The following is a 17,569-nucleotide window of genomic DNA, read 5'->3' on the forward strand; positions in this document are numbered from 1 at the left end:
TAGAGAGCACAACCCTAAATACATCCCAAACCTGAAATGATTACAAAACGTATCCAAATAACATCTGGATCCAGCAAGAGATTAATATGACAGATATCCTTCAAAATAAGAGATTCTAATTTATATACATTTGTAATTACAAAAGCTAGTAACTACACACATTTTTCAAAGCATAATAATCTTATTTTATTGGTTAGTTTTCTGAAAAATTAAGTTTATTTTAAATCAAATTAAATGATGCATTAAAAAGTAATACAACTCATAGAAAATATTCAAAATAAAAGCCTTGCTGTCTTGACCCTTTCATGGACTTCAAACACCAAAGTATGTTGATATATGGCAGACCGTGGGAACGATTTTTCCAATTACTGTTTTCATATTTCACTTAGTAAAATATCTGACAAGGTCTGACTTGTTTACATCATATGTACTGCTGGGCTACAATCACATTCAGCACAATCACAAGATGATAAGATGTGATTTTAAAACCTCAAAATTAATGAATGAAATATATTTTTGTTACACTGTTACGAGTGTTGGGTTTAGTCTTAATGTTTTAAATGTCTGATTTTTAATATCTGGTTACTCATTTCCAACAATCCTCTCTCTGAATGTAAAGTGATGGAAAGAAATGCCTCTTCTAAACATTTTAGAGCATCATTATTTCATGCAATACCATGGGCTCCAGTGGTCCAGATTGTTGATGTGTTGCTGTTGCTGCTGCTTTGATCAGATTACCTCCATTTCCTCCTCCTCAGCCTCAGGGAGAACCAGCTCACCTGCAGAACCAGATGCTCTCACATTCACATCTTCGTCTACCACACCTCATCCTCACAGCTAATCAAACTAACAGAGTAGAAATACACACATACAAAAGACTACCACCATGTCAGGTACACATATCTTGTCATTTCATTCCTCAAACTGGTGTAAAAAAAATGAGTTTCAGATCTAAAATATCTCCTAATTTAATTCATGCAACATTTTGAAATGGCTCGATAGATCTAGTAATAATACAATATTATTATGTCTCTGTTGGATGATGTAAAATTATAATTCTGTGGTTTTTTTATGCGTTTATTTTTTAAGTATGTCTTGTTTTCCATTTTCACTCCTGAGCAGCTGTTAACCATTCAGTCGATGTTTGCGTGTTCTCCTCATGCATCATGTCTGTTCTCTGGGGTTTTTTCCCACAGTTCACAAACGTGTGCTGTTAATTGCAGATTGCCCTCAGGTGTTGTTGGGTGTGTGTGTGTGTGTGTGTGTGTGTGTGTGTGTGTGTGTGTGTGTGTGTGTGTGTGTGTGTGTGTGTGTGTGTTTATGGTTGCCTCATTAGTCGTATATGTTAATCCTCTGTGTCAGTCGGTCCAGGGTGGGCAGGTACTAACTCCCTGCTGTCCAGACTTGGATCAAAAAGTTGAAAATAATGCATATATCTTGTTTTTCTGCTCCATGTTTTTAACAACAGCATATAACAAATACACAGATTTGATTGAATATTTGCTTATTAATTGCATACATTTTCATCTACATGCTTTTTAAAAACGCAGTGTTGACTGAGCTAATAATGACATACATAAATGAGTTTCCTCATTAGTGCAGAGGGGGTGAAAGGTTGTCAGCTGCTTATTGTTCATCTCTTCAGACAGGCGTCTTTACATTGCACTTCTGCCAGTTAATGAAGTATTCACCATATTTGCTTTAATAAATGCATTTGGATCACATGATGGTTATAAATCTGCCACCCACGGCTCTGTGTGTATGCAGTTTTCATCATCAAAGTATTGTTTTATTTACAAACATGGAACAAAAACTCTTTCCAAGTGTGATTTTAAATCTCTGCTAATTACCTCTGTTAGCACACTTTGAAGAACACAACTTAAGTCTGCCTCAAGACTTAACCAACAATTCAACAGCAAAGTCTGATCGGTTTTATGTTTTCACCGTTTCTCTTCGTCCGTTTAATTGTCGATTCTCCGCCAACACCTCAGCCTACGCAAGCATCCGCCTGCATCTCGGCTGCAGTTAGCTACAGCCAGGCGGGAAACACTGGAAAACCATGGAGACGTGGAGAATGTGACACTCAGAGATATTGCTCTGAAGGCTTGTTTCATTGTTGCTGAATAAAGCCTTACATGGTGTGAGCCGCGCTCATGAGAGCTACTCAATCTCAAACACGTTTTTTTTCTCTAGCCCTCTTAGCTCAACCCTCTCCGCTCTGTGTTCTCATACTCCACACACAGATTTCTTTTCAGTTTGCAGCGTTCCTCCAGTAGGATTTGCTCTTGAATGCTCAATCCTTTTCTTCTCAGATTCTTTCTTGTCAGTAATCCAAATGCAAATAGTCTCTTGTTGGGTATTAATTATCTTTCAGAGTTTGCACATCCTGTTTGGTAAGCCGCTACTGTAGCATAATCTGTTGAATTATTTCTCACAAACTTTTACTCTAATGTTTAAGCTAACATTTAATCTTCTAGACAACATTTAAGTTTCTTTCTTTGATTAAACAAGCCAATGGGGACTTAAAACTTATCTTTAACTGTTTTTGGAATTAATTAAACCTTAAGAAGCTGAAGCTTTGAGTGAAAATTCAGATTAATCACCTCTTTCAGTCTAGCGGTGATCATCTTTTAGATCTGACCTGCTTGCAAATGACAGAAAAATAACGACCAGTAAAACTGTAGTTTATTCTGCAATATATTTTTTATCTTGCCTTGTTATAAAATGTGTTTTACATGAGTCTTAATTAGCCTTAGTTTAGCTTTTGCCACATCAACCTCATCAACCACATTTACAGACTGTTCAGACAGAAGTCGCCTTTTCTACATCTTATCAGATAAATTTTGCCTTGGGGTTTGAGGGTGATCATGGGTTTCACTCTTAAATAAAATACCACAGAATGCCCTTCACATTAATGTATGTCAAAAAAAAACAAAAAAAACTTGAATGTTGATGAACTAAATTTCTATGTTTTCAGTTCTTCTTCAGATAAGCAAAGGATTTAATAGATGTACCACAACAGTTATTTGTGTTGTTTAAAACTCATTAGAGCTCAAATATGTCAACTAAGGATGCACTGATCCACTTTTTTCACTTCCGATACCGATACAGATATCTGAGGTTTAATATCGGCCAACACTGATCCGAAAAGCAAAAACCGCTCTGAATAGGCTTAACATTTCTTTTTTAAACACAGACATAAATGTACTGAATTACAAATTTATTTAATAACTCTGCAGCAGTACAACACACTTAAACACACCAGCAGCTTCACGAGCTGTAAAAACAACTTTAATTTGTTCAGTCAGTGCAGTTAGGAGAATAACAGCCAATGGAAAATAAATAAAAAAGAAACTGACAAAAACAAAAAGGTTGACTAAAATAATCCAATAAACTTTAACAAACCTTCTTTCAAATTGTTCAGAAAGTACAATTAGGAATTCTAAATGTAATGTAAAATAAATAAGACATGCAGAGTGAAAAGCATAGAATTAGACTGAATAGATCTGAATAGATCTTGGGCACATTGTCACTCATACCTGATCTAGATTTATTTTTATTTTTTTCAATATACTGATACAGATATTAATATTAGATCAGTTCATCTCTAGTGTCAACTAACAAACTGACAGCTGTTCAAATACTGCATCTGATCTGAGTGTTGCTTTTTGGGGAAAAATTGATTTCTGCTGTTTTAGTATTTAAGTAAAAACTAATCACCTTTTGGGATTACATAAGCTCAAAGGAATTTGTTCTTAAATCAAAGGCAGAGGAGTAGACTTTTTCCCTATTCTGGTAATGTGTCCTCCACAGTTAATTCATTTTAGATTTTAAACAAAGCACAGCTAAATGAGCCACGTGTTCTCAGCTGCACCTGAAGTTTCCAACGGCACCTGCAGTTAAAAGCAGCCTGTCCCCTCCTTTAGAGAAACATTAACAAACCAGGAAGGAGCTACACTTCTAGCATGCGCAGGAGCGCTGGTGGTCGTTCAGGAAGAAGTCATGGAAAAGTCTCGTTGCTCTGCTGTGGAGCTGCGCTTTGAAGCCTTGAAAAGCCTGGTCTAATGTTTTTGGGTTGCCTTGACTTTCTTTCCGTCTTCCCTCCCTGTCCGAGGCGAGAGGGGCAAGCAGCTGGTGGTGAACTGATCCTCTGGTGAGAGATTAGTGCACGCTACTCCCCCTGCAGTCTGGGCCGCACTGCAGCTCCAATCCATCCTGCTTTATAAATTCAACATGGACTCTCAGTGACAGGTTCTGGCAAGGTACACAAGTGCAGAGTGTGTGAGACAGCGAGAAACTCCTCCAGTGTGTGTGAGTGTGTGTGTACTGGTGAAGAATGTGTGCGCACATGTGTTTGAGTCCACCACATGATTTCCTGTTTTCATTCCATTCTTATGTTACATTGTGTGAGCTGCTGGGTTCTGGTTGTCATTAGTGCTTAGCATTTTGTGAGACATTAAGGGTAATTGTGGAGTATTGTGGGAAAATATGCAGAGAGGTGTAGTCCGCAGGCCGGGGAGGGAGGAGGATGATATTCGACAGATGTGATGAAACTGGAGAGGAGAAACTCCTGGGTTACAAGCAAAAAGAGGAGGAAGGTGAAAAAAGGAAGGGAGAGAAGAAACTAAACTTTTCCCACTGCTTTGGTTGAGACAGATATTATACAGCAGAACAAGATCACCTTGAACCTTGAAATACTTATCTAGAAAACATTACACAGAGGATGTTGTAATACCAGGGCCCCATTACAGGGCCGTTTTTTTAGCTTTCTCTGTGTGTGGAAATAGTTTCATCTGTTTCTAACCATGTCAAGCATCATTGCACTCATGCTTTTAATGTAAGTTTGCAATGTTGTTAGTCACTAAAATAAAGTTCTGAGTTTGTTTCTGAATTCAGGGGAAAACAGCAAACATAATGACAGTGGAGGAAATCTTGATGTGCATTTTCAGAAAGGCGTTAAACGAGATGCAGTAGTGTAATCACACACGTTTTGGCGTAATAGAGACGTTGAGCCGTTTCTGTTTTCATCATCTTCTTCGTTCCTTTTGCTGATGACACACAAGTCATGCTACACCACACTGCTCTCAAAGCTACTGGTGGAATTGTTCGCATTTTTTTGTCTATGTATCATAAATCCCAATTGAAACACTATTGAGATTCTGATATTATGTAATTATTTATCTGTACAAACCACCTGTTTATCAAGACAGATTAACAAAATGAGTTGCAACAACTTAAATTTGAGTTTGTTGCCAGTCACATTTTACTGTACTATAGTCTTAAAACAATTACCACATTCAGTTTGTAACATTTAATCACGACTGCTTAGTCTGTGATTCCCAAAAGAGAAAACGTGCAAGTGATTCACTGAGATTTTAGACTTTTAAAACTGTAAATTGGTTACTTATCATCAACTTGGTCCTTTTCTGAAAGGTATATAGCTTTTTAACATTTTTGTGGAAAATGTGCAACAGTATTGCTAACATTTCATTGGGAGAAAAAAGTGCACAGCATTTTACATTCACAGTAAACCTTCCTCATCTTTCCTGTAAAGTAAAGTCACCTACTTTACTTTCCTCTGACTCCCTTTTTCTTTTCTCAGTCACAAACTTCTCCATCTCTCCTCCGTCAGCTTTGTGTTGAGTGTCCAAAATACATCCAAAATTAAGCAAGAAGATGCAGGGAAGACTCCATCTGTCTATGTTTGGGTCTTTAACGTTGAGGAAATATAGGCCAGATTTTTTCTTACCACTAGATTCATGTTTCAGTTTTTTTTCTGAGCTTCTCATAAGACACTCATTCAGAAGAGTCCTAATCTCCTCATATCTACAAAAGTATGTTAGTACTTCCAGCTGCTTTACAGAATGAGGCCTGTTGCTATGGAGATAAACAAAAACTCATTAGATGCAGAGCCGTTGCAGTGTGAAACCAAAAGCTCCGGCTCCACCCATCGATGTGCGTCTTGTTGGGAGAAAAGCTTCCCAGTTCTAATAAAGCGAACTTTAAAACTAAAAAAAAAAAAATCCAAAACACAAAATACCAAACAGCTGTTCTGCGTGTGGACTATAAGAGTATGGATTGTACTTTTCTGATCGATCACAGTCTTTAAAAAGCCTGACCTGCTGATTCCAATTTTGATCAGTTTTTTTCGTCTGGAAAGTCGCAAAGTAGAGCGACAAAGTTGGTAAGTTGGCAACAGTGGTGGATTTTCAGACATGTGCAGAGGGAGATAATATTGGTGGATCAGATATATGTAAGTATCAGATGATCGCCCAAAAGTCATGAAACTGGGGCCAATTTATTAGTGCACCCTTGTATTAACTGATGTTAGTCATTTTTCAATCGGTCCCATAAGTACAACTGGGCTAATATTAATAATCAAAGTTTATTTCCGTCTTATTTCAGCCTGTGTGTGTTTGAGAAAGTGGTTGGGGTTGGTTGAATTGTATTTGTCTGGTGATGAGCTGACCTGAAGCAGAGGCACAGTGTCAGCTTTGTCGAAACAGTTAGGGAATATTTCAGATTTGGGGTAATAACAGCGATATATAAATGTTCTTATCAGTGCATTCATACCCTCATGCAACCAAACCTTTTTTCCCCATTTTCCTGCTATGAGGCAGATGTTCTTACATCACAGATATCAAGAGGCATAATAGATGGTTTTGAGCTCTACAGAACAGACCGGAGAAAGGTTTTGGATGGAGAAAAGAGAGGGCCATTAAGGGAGATAGAGGAGTGATTACACTGAGGTAAGGGTGGAAGGTAGGCTGAGTGAAGCTCAGAGGGAAAAGGGATTTGGAAAGCTTTTGGATGAGATCATGGGAAGCTAAGATCTGTGTTTAAAACAGAGTTCAACAGGAGCCCGCCTCTTTATGAGGGTTCTCACACACAGCTCAGTGTAGACTGCTTCTTTTTTCCCTTTTATTACTGGTTTTTGTGATTGCAGACACCCCCCTCCTCCACGCACACACACACACACACACACGCACGCACGCACGCACACACAGCTGCACCTGTCCCTGACACAGCTCAGCAGGAAGAGGCGTGGCCTTTGGCTCTGCTCCTGTCTGCATTTAAAATGCCTTATTTCCATAGCAGCAGTGGTTACAGTTTCACTTCACTAGCCGTTATCAGTGTTTTCATGCACAGAATGTGAAATGCCTTCGTTCCAGTTCCTTTTTTGCTGCTCTTACAGGCTGCAGTTTGCAGTACAAAGCAGATGTTTTTGATGCAGCAGGTGGGAAAAAGCAGCTAAAGCTGATTTGAAAAACTTTATCAAGCAGAGACCTCCTCACTGAAGTGCTATGATAAATATTTAATAAGTGTAGAGAAGAGATTCTTCGGTTTGGCTTTCTAGTTTTTACTGTTTAGGATCTTAAAAAGAAAAGTAAAATCTAAAACCTTTGGACAAAGTCTCTGTCTCATGACCCAAATCCTTCTTGATGATGTTTCAAATTAAAAGCACTTAAGCTATCAGCTACTCCTTTAAAAATGTTCCTAAGCACTTTCTAATACATTTTGAGCTTTTTATTATAATAATGATGCAGCACACTCTTTCCTTATTGTAAATACAAATACAAATGAATAAGATTTTCTCTTTTTTAAGACTTTTATTTTTTACAACAAGCCTAACAACGTAATTTAAGTGACTGATGATATGAAACCAGTCCCTGATTATTTTAAATGTCATCCTAAACTTTCTTCTTCTTGTAAGTTAACATTTATCAGTTTTATTAACATCAAAAAATTGTTCAGGGTCTCAACAGTTGATCAGGTTTTTTGTTCATATTTTACCAATCAGTGCGTACAAAACAAGCATTACAGGCTAGCAGACAGAGGTAACAATCTACAAATAACCAACTAGATGAGCAAAGAGAACAATCAAGGTAAAAACACCACAAAAAAGTACAAATTAAAATGAAAATATTTAAGGCAAGACAAAACACAGAACATAACCAGGTGGCATCACCACAACAATTTAATTGGTTAACATAAGTGGGTTAAGATACTGTTTTTTCTTTTTGTTTAGTTTATTTTTTTCCTCTTTTGTAATATACATTGTTTTAATTAATCTGGAGTCAAGTTGTTTGGTTATTAGAAGAAGTAGTTTGGCGCTCCCTAGTGGTGGTCCTTCAGATCCACATTGAATTAGGACTGATTAAAAACTTTACATGTCTAAAACATGTCTAAAATGACTCTTAATGTGGTAATAACATTTAATTAATTATCATTTGAAAAACGTTAGCAGAAGTTTTGCAATTAATCACTGAAACAGAAAGAAGATCAAAAGCTTCCATCCAGCGGTTTCTATTTGAGGATCATGTCTGTGTGTAGGTAAACTCCTCCGCTGCTGAAATGAACCTCGTCTGTGTGTGTGTGTGTGTGTTTCAGTGAAGGAGGAGTGTGTGTCGGAGGAGGAGGAGGAGGACGAGGAGGTGAAGGACGCTCTAGTGGAGGAGATTCTCCAGCAGAGCGACACCGCCATCATTTATCCTGAAGCTCCAGAGGACGAGCAGAGTCCGGCCGAGACGGGAGACGCTGATGAAAACGGTAACAAAACACCGCTCTGCGTGTTCACCTTTCTGCTTCATCACATGGAAATACCAAACATCATTTTCTGATTCCAAACAAGACGCTGAACTAGTTGATGTCAAGGTGAAAAGTGAAGCACAGTGTTGGATGAGAGTCCCTTCAGACATTTACAGTGTTAAACTCGAGAGCGACGCTGAAGAGCTGTTGACTGGAGGTCAGAGCGATGCTTTTTACCTGCAGCTGTCCTTTCACTGCGTGAAGTGGCTCTGAATGTTACAGCAGAAAGTTATAGAGTTCATAACCATGTGAATCTGTTTTGTTGTGGGATGAGAAAATAAACACTTTCAGGTTTTTCAGTTTATCACTCAGAATCATTGTGATTAAGGAAAGACAATCTACCAAACTAATAGCCTCATAGCATAATTTCCGAAGTTATATTTCAACATTTTAGATAATCAGGAAAAAACATGGATAAAATATGGAAAAAAGGGATTTTGTAACAGGTGTTCTGATTTGGCCAAAATATGTCTATGAGGCTAACAAAACACTAAATTTCTAACCTTTAAAGTAATATATTTATATTTAAAAGCCACGTTTTAATTCAACTTGCTGACTATTTAAAATGAAGAAGGTGCTTCACATCTGAACTTACTCTGTTTGTTAAGGTTAAACTAACTCTAGTTTAGGGGCCATTATCATTTTTTATACAATTTCCAAGCACATTATATGCATAAAGTTATGCTAAATCAAATTATTTTCATTTTTCTTATTAAGTAAATAGCTGTACTTCAACTCTGGTAATTTTGATTTGATTTGTGCAGATATGTGATTCTGACTGTTTTCAGAGGAAAGTTTTCATGCTTAAATGTCAGGAGAAGTATAAAAAATAGCACCAAAGAAACATACAAAATTGGCATTTCCTCTGTGGAGACCGAATCAGATACAGGATGACAAATCTAAAGAAGTTTCCTCTTCGTCAGGCACACCCGACAGCTTCTCCCACTTGCACATTTGCCCGTACTGTTCTCGGGGCTACAAACGCAACGCCTCGCTGAAGGAGCACATTAAGTACCGCCACGAGACCAGCGAGGACAACTACAGCTGCTCGCAGTGCAGCTACACCTTCACCTACCGCTCGCAGCTGGAGAGGCACATGAGCCACCACCGAGGCAACAAGGAGCAGGTAACACCTCTCAGCCCGAAAGGTGTCAGCTCACACGTCTTAACAAGGCCGCAGGGCACCACAGTGAGACCCAGATCAGCTCTGGAAATCAAACCACCAGCAGCTCCAGCAGGAGTTGATGGGTTTGATTAGAGAGAGTGTGTGTGTGAATCCTTTTACTGCTTGATTGGTCCCACAATGAAAATGCTGTGGGCTAAACTCAGAACTATCTGTCCGATGAGCTCCAAACAAACTCCAGGCCTCTTCTGGATCAGCAGGGATGAATTTATTCTGTTATGGTCAACATTAAATAATAAAACTTTCTCATTATTGTGGCATTTAGAAAAAGAAATAATTTGGGTAATTCTGTCATAAAACAAGATGAGTTTTGTTTAATTTAACTTAAAACAACGAGAAAAAAGTATTTGTGTCTTTTTATTTAGTGTATGCACTAAAGCTGCATGTGTCTAACACTCAGTGAAATGTCAACCCAAATTAACATTTTTAATTTGTTCTTTACTTTTTTCTGGTGTTTTTACAACTTAATTCTGAAATTAATAGAAATTGTATTATCATTGAAATTAAAAATACGATCAGTCCAGTGCAACATGCACTGCTAAAGACATTAAACATGCATATTGCACATTTACAGGCATGTAGTATGCAGGTAGTTTTTGACTGCATTAAGTCTGCTTTTTGCTTTGGGTTGGAAACTGTTTTTGAGTGCAGAAAGAAAAAATTAACTGTTTTTAATTTGTGCAAATTGATTCTAAGGAGACTTGTGTTTTCCGTCTCAGCGTCATGTTTCCCAGTCCACAGCAGGATCAGGAGGTACAGGTGGAACCCGCAAGTTCAAGTGTACCGAATGTTCAAAGGCCTTCAAATACAAACACCACCTAAAGGAACACCTGCGCATTCACAGCGGTAAGGAGAAACCAGACACTCAGCTGCTCAAACACTCACAGTACCAACATTTATGTCCCAAACTGTGACTTTAACACCAAAAGTACTCTCTGAACCTGTAATGTTTAAATATATTTTAGATGAAAGACAATGAAACTAGAAAGAATTAGAATATCACATGAATCTTTCTTTTTTGTAAAATAATTACTCTTGCTTTTATTCTAATGTGCTAATAGCAGAGTTAAATTTTGGTTTTGCTAACTTTGAAAACATTTAGCGCACTTAGCTTCAATTTTTCCAGATAAACTCTAGAGCACTAATTTGTGAACATTCAGTTGAATAAAGGCGTCTGTGTTGAGTTCAGTGATTTATAAAGTAATAACAGCATTTTAAAGTTAATTCTCTGAGCTGGAGTTTTTATTTGTTTGTTTTTTTAGGTGAGAAGCCATACGAATGCTCAAACTGCAAGAAGCGATTCTCCCACTCTGGCTCCTACAGCTCCCACATCAGTAGCAAGAAGTGTGTGGGAGCAGCAACTCAGAACAGTGTGACTGTAACGGTGGTGAAGACCACGTCTCCAAGCACTCAGACTAAACCTGTCGCAATCGCTCCAGCACGACTTCCTGTCAAAGAAAAGACTGAAAGCAAACCGCTCCAGGAGCAGCTGCCCGTCACCCAGATCAAATCCGAGCCTGTGGAATACGAGTGCAAGCCGGTCATGGCGGCGCCGGCGACTTCAACCGGCAGCAACGGCGTGGTGAACGGCGGGGCAGCGCCGCCAGCGGCAGCCCCGGCGGCAGCCATCCCTCAGAGCGTAGCCATGGTCGTCCCAACGGTGGGCCTCATGTCGCCGGTCAGCATCAATCTGAACGACCTGCAGAGCGTGCTGAAGGTGGCGATGGACGGAAACGTGCTCAGGCAGGTGCTGGGCTCAGCCAACGGCGTTGTGGCGCAAGGAAAGCAGGGAATCGTAGTCCAGCAGCCTCAGCAGCAGATCATCAGCCTCCCCGCCTTCGTGGATCACGACGGCACCACAAAGATCATCATCAACTACAGCATCAGCCCTGCAGCCGGCACCGCCGCCGCCGCCGCCTTGCCCACGCCGCTCGTCATCAAAAACAACCTTCCCCCTGCTCCCATTGTCACCACCGCAGCAGCTGCCGCCCCGACCGCAACAAAAACGGATCATCTCGAAACGCCTGAGGTAACGGACCTCAGTCTGAAGAAAAATCCAGTAGCAGAACCCATGAAAGACACAAAGACGGAGGCAACGGCGGAAGAAACCGTGAAGGAGTCGGAACCAGCTAACGTACCCAAATCCAGCAGCAGCAGTACGTGTTTACTGTGCGACGACTGTCCCGATAACCTGGAGGCGCTGCATCTCCTGCAGCATCGCAAAGCTGCCAACGGGGAGGCCGTGGACTCGGCCGCGTTGGACCCGTCGTTTGCCGCTCTGCTCAGCGAGGCCGGCGTGATGCTGGAGGAGCCGCCAGTGGAAGACCTCCTCTCGCTCCTCAAAACTTACTTCGCTTCCAACGCCAACCCCGGTGAAGAGGAGCTGATGAAGATCTCCAAGTCTGTCAATATTCCCACAGAAGTGGTCAAGAAGTGGTTCATCAAGATGAATTCTGGGAAAAACATGAGTAAATGTCCCACCGAGTCGTCAGATCCTCCAGAAGAGACTAAAACCACAAACTCCAGCTCAGAGGAGACTTTGAATAACGATGAGAACGGCAGCCAGGAGGAAAGTGACCGACCTCAATCCCGCGCCAGCTCGCCGTCAGACTCTCTGTCTCTCAGCGGGGATCTGGTGATCGTCAAAAGCGAGCCAGAAGACCCAGAGGAAGCAGACTCCCAAGCAGAACCTCTGGACCTCTCTCTCCCCAAACATGAGATCCCACCATCAGAAAAGAAAGCCACGCCTCCCCCAAAGCAGCAGGAGCATCCTCTGAACCTGACCTGCCTGAGGAAGGATGGCCAGACGCTCTTCGTCACCACGCCTCAGAGCACCAATCCCGTCAACATCGTCACCGCCGCCCAGCTGCCCACCCTGGTGGCCATCGCCGGTCAGGGGACGGTGGGCTGCCTCGGCGCCATCAACACCACCACAAAACGCACCATCCTCATCCCCCAGCTCACCTACACCTACGCAGCCGCCACCGGCAACGCCGCCGGAGCCAAGACTGTCGTCCTCAACGGCCATAAGGTTGGTACTGCTGCAGCTTGGTGGGGCTCAGCTCCACACTGCGTCTCCTCTCTGGTCATTCAGGGAATGTGTTTGTCAAAGTGGGGGTCGCGGGATCCTGGGGGAGCAAAGGAGGCAGGAGACGGGCCCCAGAAAACTGGAGGGAAGAGATGGAAAAATGTTAAAAAAAATTTTATCTTATTTAAAAAAACAAAAAAAAATTAATCTAATTATTTTTAAAATCATAAAATCCAATGATTGAATGATTATATGTTATTAACACCACAGGGAAATTTGCATTTCAGTGCAACACATCCAAAATCTTTTTCAAAAATAATTTTTTTACAACAGAGAATTAGGGTCATGCTAAGAACAAATAAAAAAGAAAAATTACAAAAATAAAGTCATAAAATTATGAGAATAAATTCCTAATATTAAGAGAGCTTGTACAAAAATAATACGAGAATAAAGTTGTCATATTTTGTGAATAAAATCTTAATATTGTGACGAGTCTCATATTATTTTGGCTATTTCATATGAATTCATTCTCTTAAATGTTTTTTTTGTTGTTGATGTGTCACTACATTCTGTTGCAATTTCTCTATAATTATTATAAATAATTTATTGAAATGTTATTTGCCATTCTCATCTTTCTGATTGGCTGCCAGTCAAATTTATAAAGCTGCATTACTCAAGTTAGCATAGTTGGCATAGCAAGCGCAAAATGCAAGTTTGCAAGTTTTTGAGAAAAAAAATCAAACAAAAAGAAGCAAAGGAAAATCTGAAGGAATTAGGCAGCATTTATGCTAAGCAAAGGTAATAATTATTGAATAGTGAGTAAAAGTGAAAAAAGTTACTTGACATATTTTGTAGCCTTGTCTGTTTGTTTCCCAGCCAGAAGCTAATGCTGTTTGGGGGTCATTTAATGGAAACGCGTGGGAACCCAGATTTAGGAAACGTGTTTTGTTGTGCAGGAGAAACGTTCAGAGAGCAACACTGACGGGGCTTCCTCTGCAGAGGAGCAGGACAGCAAGAAGCGGCGGGTGGAAAATGGCGTCTATCCCTGTGATCTTTGCTCCAAGGTCTTCCAGAAGGGCAGTTCGCTGCTCAGACACAAATATGAACACACAGGTATTCCTCCCACACTTCATGCAGTCTGACGATTCAAAACTGACTCAACTTCACTCTGGGAAGCGACCCTAAAACTCCAGTCACCCATTATAAACATGCAGTACTTTTCACTCCTGTTTACATGTTTTCACTTTTAGTCATGCTACAGATAAAAACTTTATTGCTTGAACAATACGCATGCAACAATACAAACTTGTTTTAACTGCACATGAAGTAATGCTCAAAAATATAATTGGGAAATTTAATACATTGTTGTCCAAACATCTAAAACTAACTAAAAAAATCAAACAATTTCTTCAGTCTCTTATTTCTCACAAACCTAGAACAGGTTGGCTCGCCATGGGCGTCTTTTCTTCTTCTCTGATTATTGCTCTCCTTTCTGATCCTGTCGGTTTACGTGTAGGTTTGCAGTTGAGATCACAAAGTCCCAATAAAATATGATAAAGTTTATGGTTGGAATGTGATTAAAATGTAAAAACATTCAACAGATGTTTTGTAGCTACTACAAGTTTCCATGACACTAATTGTTAGGGCTGATTAATTGTGATGAATGGATCTCTGAAATACTTATCAACTAATTCATCATGATAAGGATTTTGATTTATTGTCACCAGGATACATTTCAGTTAATGATGTTAAGATAAAACTAAAACTGACAGCTTTATTGGAAATGTTGATTTCACTATTTTCTCCACTGTGACCATCAGTAAAATACTGTGAACAGTTTAGTGACATAAATCACTCTTTAAGTAACTGAAGAAGCCTGTTTTAAATGGAAATGTTTCCTAAGAAAAGAAGCAATAACTAATTTATCTTCATTTTCATTGTTATCACAATAGTAGAAAACATTGTGATAAAATTCTAAGTCCACATCACTCACCTCTACTATAAGCAGCTTTAGTCAGGTTAGCTTTAGGGTTGTAAAGAGCAAAATGTTCTATTAAAATACAGTTCTGGGTTTTGGAAGTGTGTCCTCCTGACGCTTGTTTCTCCTGCAGGAAAACGGCCCCATGAATGCACCATCTGCAATAAAGCTTTCAAACACAAACATCACCTGATCGAACACTCCAGGCTGCACTCCGGCGAGAAACCCTACCAGTGCGACAAATGTGGGAAGCGCTTCTCCCATTCGGGCTCGTACTCGCAGCACATGAACCACCGCTACTCCTACTGCAAGAAAGACTGGTCCATCCTGGACTCCGGCCTGGAGTCACGCAGGGGTCAGCTGGAGCTGGGCAGCCCCGGCGGCGGCGCGCTGTCAGACAGCCGGACCACGACGCCGCAGTCCCAAATGGACTCGGACGAGCGGGAGAGCGAGGAGGAGGACGACGAGGCCATGTGCGTGGACGACATCCGGGTGGTGCAGGTGGACGACGGCGAGTGCGAGATCTACGAGGGCAACTTCGACGACGACGAGGAAGAGGAGGAGGAGGAAGAGACGGAGGCTGGGCAGGCGCAGGGGGAGGGACAGGATTTCTTTTGTGACGTGGTGGAAGTGGAGCTGGGGAACGAACACGCGGAGAACGGCACGTCGGAGGGGAAACGCGAAGAAAAGGAGGAACCGGCGGGCGCAGCAGCAGAGAAACGGGCAGACTGCGAAGCAGAAACAGACAAAGTCATGAAGGAGGAATCGGACAGCACTGAGGAGCCGCAGGAAGCGGCGAAAACGAAATGAAGGAACCTGATTCCTCAGTCGAAGTCATTTCAGACAAAAACCACATCAAGAAGCAGCAAGTCTGAAAGTTGCCTAATCTTAACGGTCCACTACTGTGTACAAAAACCCAGGTGTGCCTGAACTTAGAAAAAACAAAGACAGTGACTTTTTATTTGTGAAAAGTAAAATATTCATGTTTTAAAGTGTTTATAGAAGTACAGATTTGAAGTAGTACCATCTATCATCTTGTTAGACTTGTTACTGAGACTTCCCAGGTTTTTGTTTTTTTTCTTTTCCTCAGCCAGTCAGTGTTACTAATCTTGTTCTTGTTTGAAGACATTTTAACCTGTATAGAGAAAGATTTCTATACCTTTTTATTGCCAATGAATTTTCCTAAATCAGTATTTAATTGAGTTTGACGAACAAAAACCTCTGCACTACAGTATTCCTAGTTTACCTATGGATACATGCCTCATGCATCGTATGCCCTTCAGTGTTGTATATGTACGCTAGCTAGCGGGATGTTGTTTGTGTTAGTGTTAGTCTTTGCTAGCTGGCGTTCTGTTTGTTTTCAGTTTCGACTGTTAGCCTTAAGGAAAACTAGGTATTCCTGGGGATGGGGTGGGGGGAACGGGACGGGATGGGACGGGACGGGACGGGACGGGACGGGACGGGACGGGACGGGGAGGAGAAGGCGGCTTCTGTTTGCCATAACCAAATTAGTCCAATCAGGGAAGAAAAGGTCAACCTCAAAGCCAGCATCGGCACTTCTGTGGACGGACCGGAGAAGAGCTCCGCCTCCAGGCTCGTCTTCGGGTCCAAAACACACACACACCCACACACACACACACCCACACACACACACACACACACACAATCCTATCAATCTTCTCCTGCTTTTCCGTTCCACTTTATTGTCTCCGTGTCAGTGTTATCAGCTTACATTTGAAGTGTATGTGAAGGATCAGGTTGCTTCCTGCTCCACCCCGATGCCTCCAGCCTTATGCAAGACCTGTGTGCTGTTAAAAGTGCCATTGAACAGTGTTATTTCTTCTTCTTCTTCACATGTAGCCAGTATTATGTTCCTCTCTTATTTACACACCACCCATGTTGGTTAATGTTTGTTAGCGCGCACAGAACAGCAAACTTGTCACAAATACAAGATCTTTTCAAATATCATAGGATGCATCAATGACTAAGCAACTGCAGCATATTTTATCACAATGAGTTTTGTTCTCTATAGTTATAATCATTTGATGAAATATAATAATACACTAGCAAAGCTTACCATGTAATGTTTTTTGCTGAAAGTAACCAAGCAGCTGTTAAGTCAACTAAACCCATTCAGACCTGATGCAAACTTTTCCTTAAAGAATGAAGATTTAGAAAACTCAGGAGCCAGGATGCTCCGGTTGCCATGTCAACCCATGCTAAAAATATTAAAACCTTTACAGTTTCAAAGCCACTAAAGGTTTCTATCTTAACATTTCAAGTCATTTACAGAAGTACCAGAGAAAGTCCTGGAGAAACCAGACGTATGAATGGTTTGACTGAAAACGTTTGATTTCTCCTCCCCCACTTGTTGCTGCGCACTGCCAGTCAGCAGAGAATAGCATGAGAAAACCACTATAGCACGACTGTTACTGTCTTATCAAAATAACGCTGCTTTAAAGCTGAAGTTGCATCAGACTGCGGGCTGACTAACCTGAGCAGATAGCCCGACTAATTAACCAGCTCATATATTGTTATACAATAGCATTTTTATAAATGTTCATATCAATATGATGCAACATTTTAGCTACAGTATGAATAAAAAATGTTTGTTTTTTATTTTTTGTGTATAAATACTGTCAAATTACCAGACAAGAACTTTTCTAGAAAGAAAGTCTGAGGCGCCTCGTTAATGAAAAACTTTGTTTTCTGATAAAATTATTTTTTAATCTTTGTTTATTCAAACCTATATTTAACTGCCACTTTAGCTCGTATAAATTTAAAATAGAAA

General features: G+C 40.6%; 1 protein-coding gene across 4 annotated transcripts in view; it reads left to right on the forward strand.

The window, feature by feature from the left end:
• Window positions 1–16,402, forward strand: part of LOC106961754 (zinc finger E-box-binding homeobox 1-like) — a 106,117-nt gene extending 89,715 nt beyond the window's left edge. For all 4 annotated transcript variants that reach the window (XM_015055713.1, XM_015055712.1, XM_015055711.1 and 1 more), the window contains 6 exons: window positions 8,392–8,550; window positions 9,513–9,715; window positions 10,492–10,618; window positions 11,035–12,803; window positions 13,757–13,913; window positions 14,912–16,402. In XM_015055713.1, the coding sequence (XP_014911199.1) occupies window positions 8,392–8,550; window positions 9,513–9,715; window positions 10,492–10,618; window positions 11,035–12,803; window positions 13,757–13,913; window positions 14,912–15,588 (3,092 nt within the window). In that variant the 3' untranslated portion in view covers window positions 15,589–16,402. The remainder of the gene's footprint in view (window positions 1–8,391; window positions 8,551–9,512; window positions 9,716–10,491; window positions 10,619–11,034; window positions 12,804–13,756; window positions 13,914–14,911) is intronic.
• Window positions 16,403–17,569: the final 1,167 nt, after the last annotated feature.

Source organism: Poecilia latipinna, unplaced genomic scaffold, assembly GCF_001443285.1.
Source record: "Poecilia latipinna isolate Pla-1442-1.1 unplaced genomic scaffold, P_latipinna-1.0 Scaffold1332, whole genome shotgun sequence".
Lineage (NCBI taxonomy): Eukaryota > Metazoa > Chordata > Actinopteri > Cyprinodontiformes > Poeciliidae > Poecilia > Poecilia latipinna.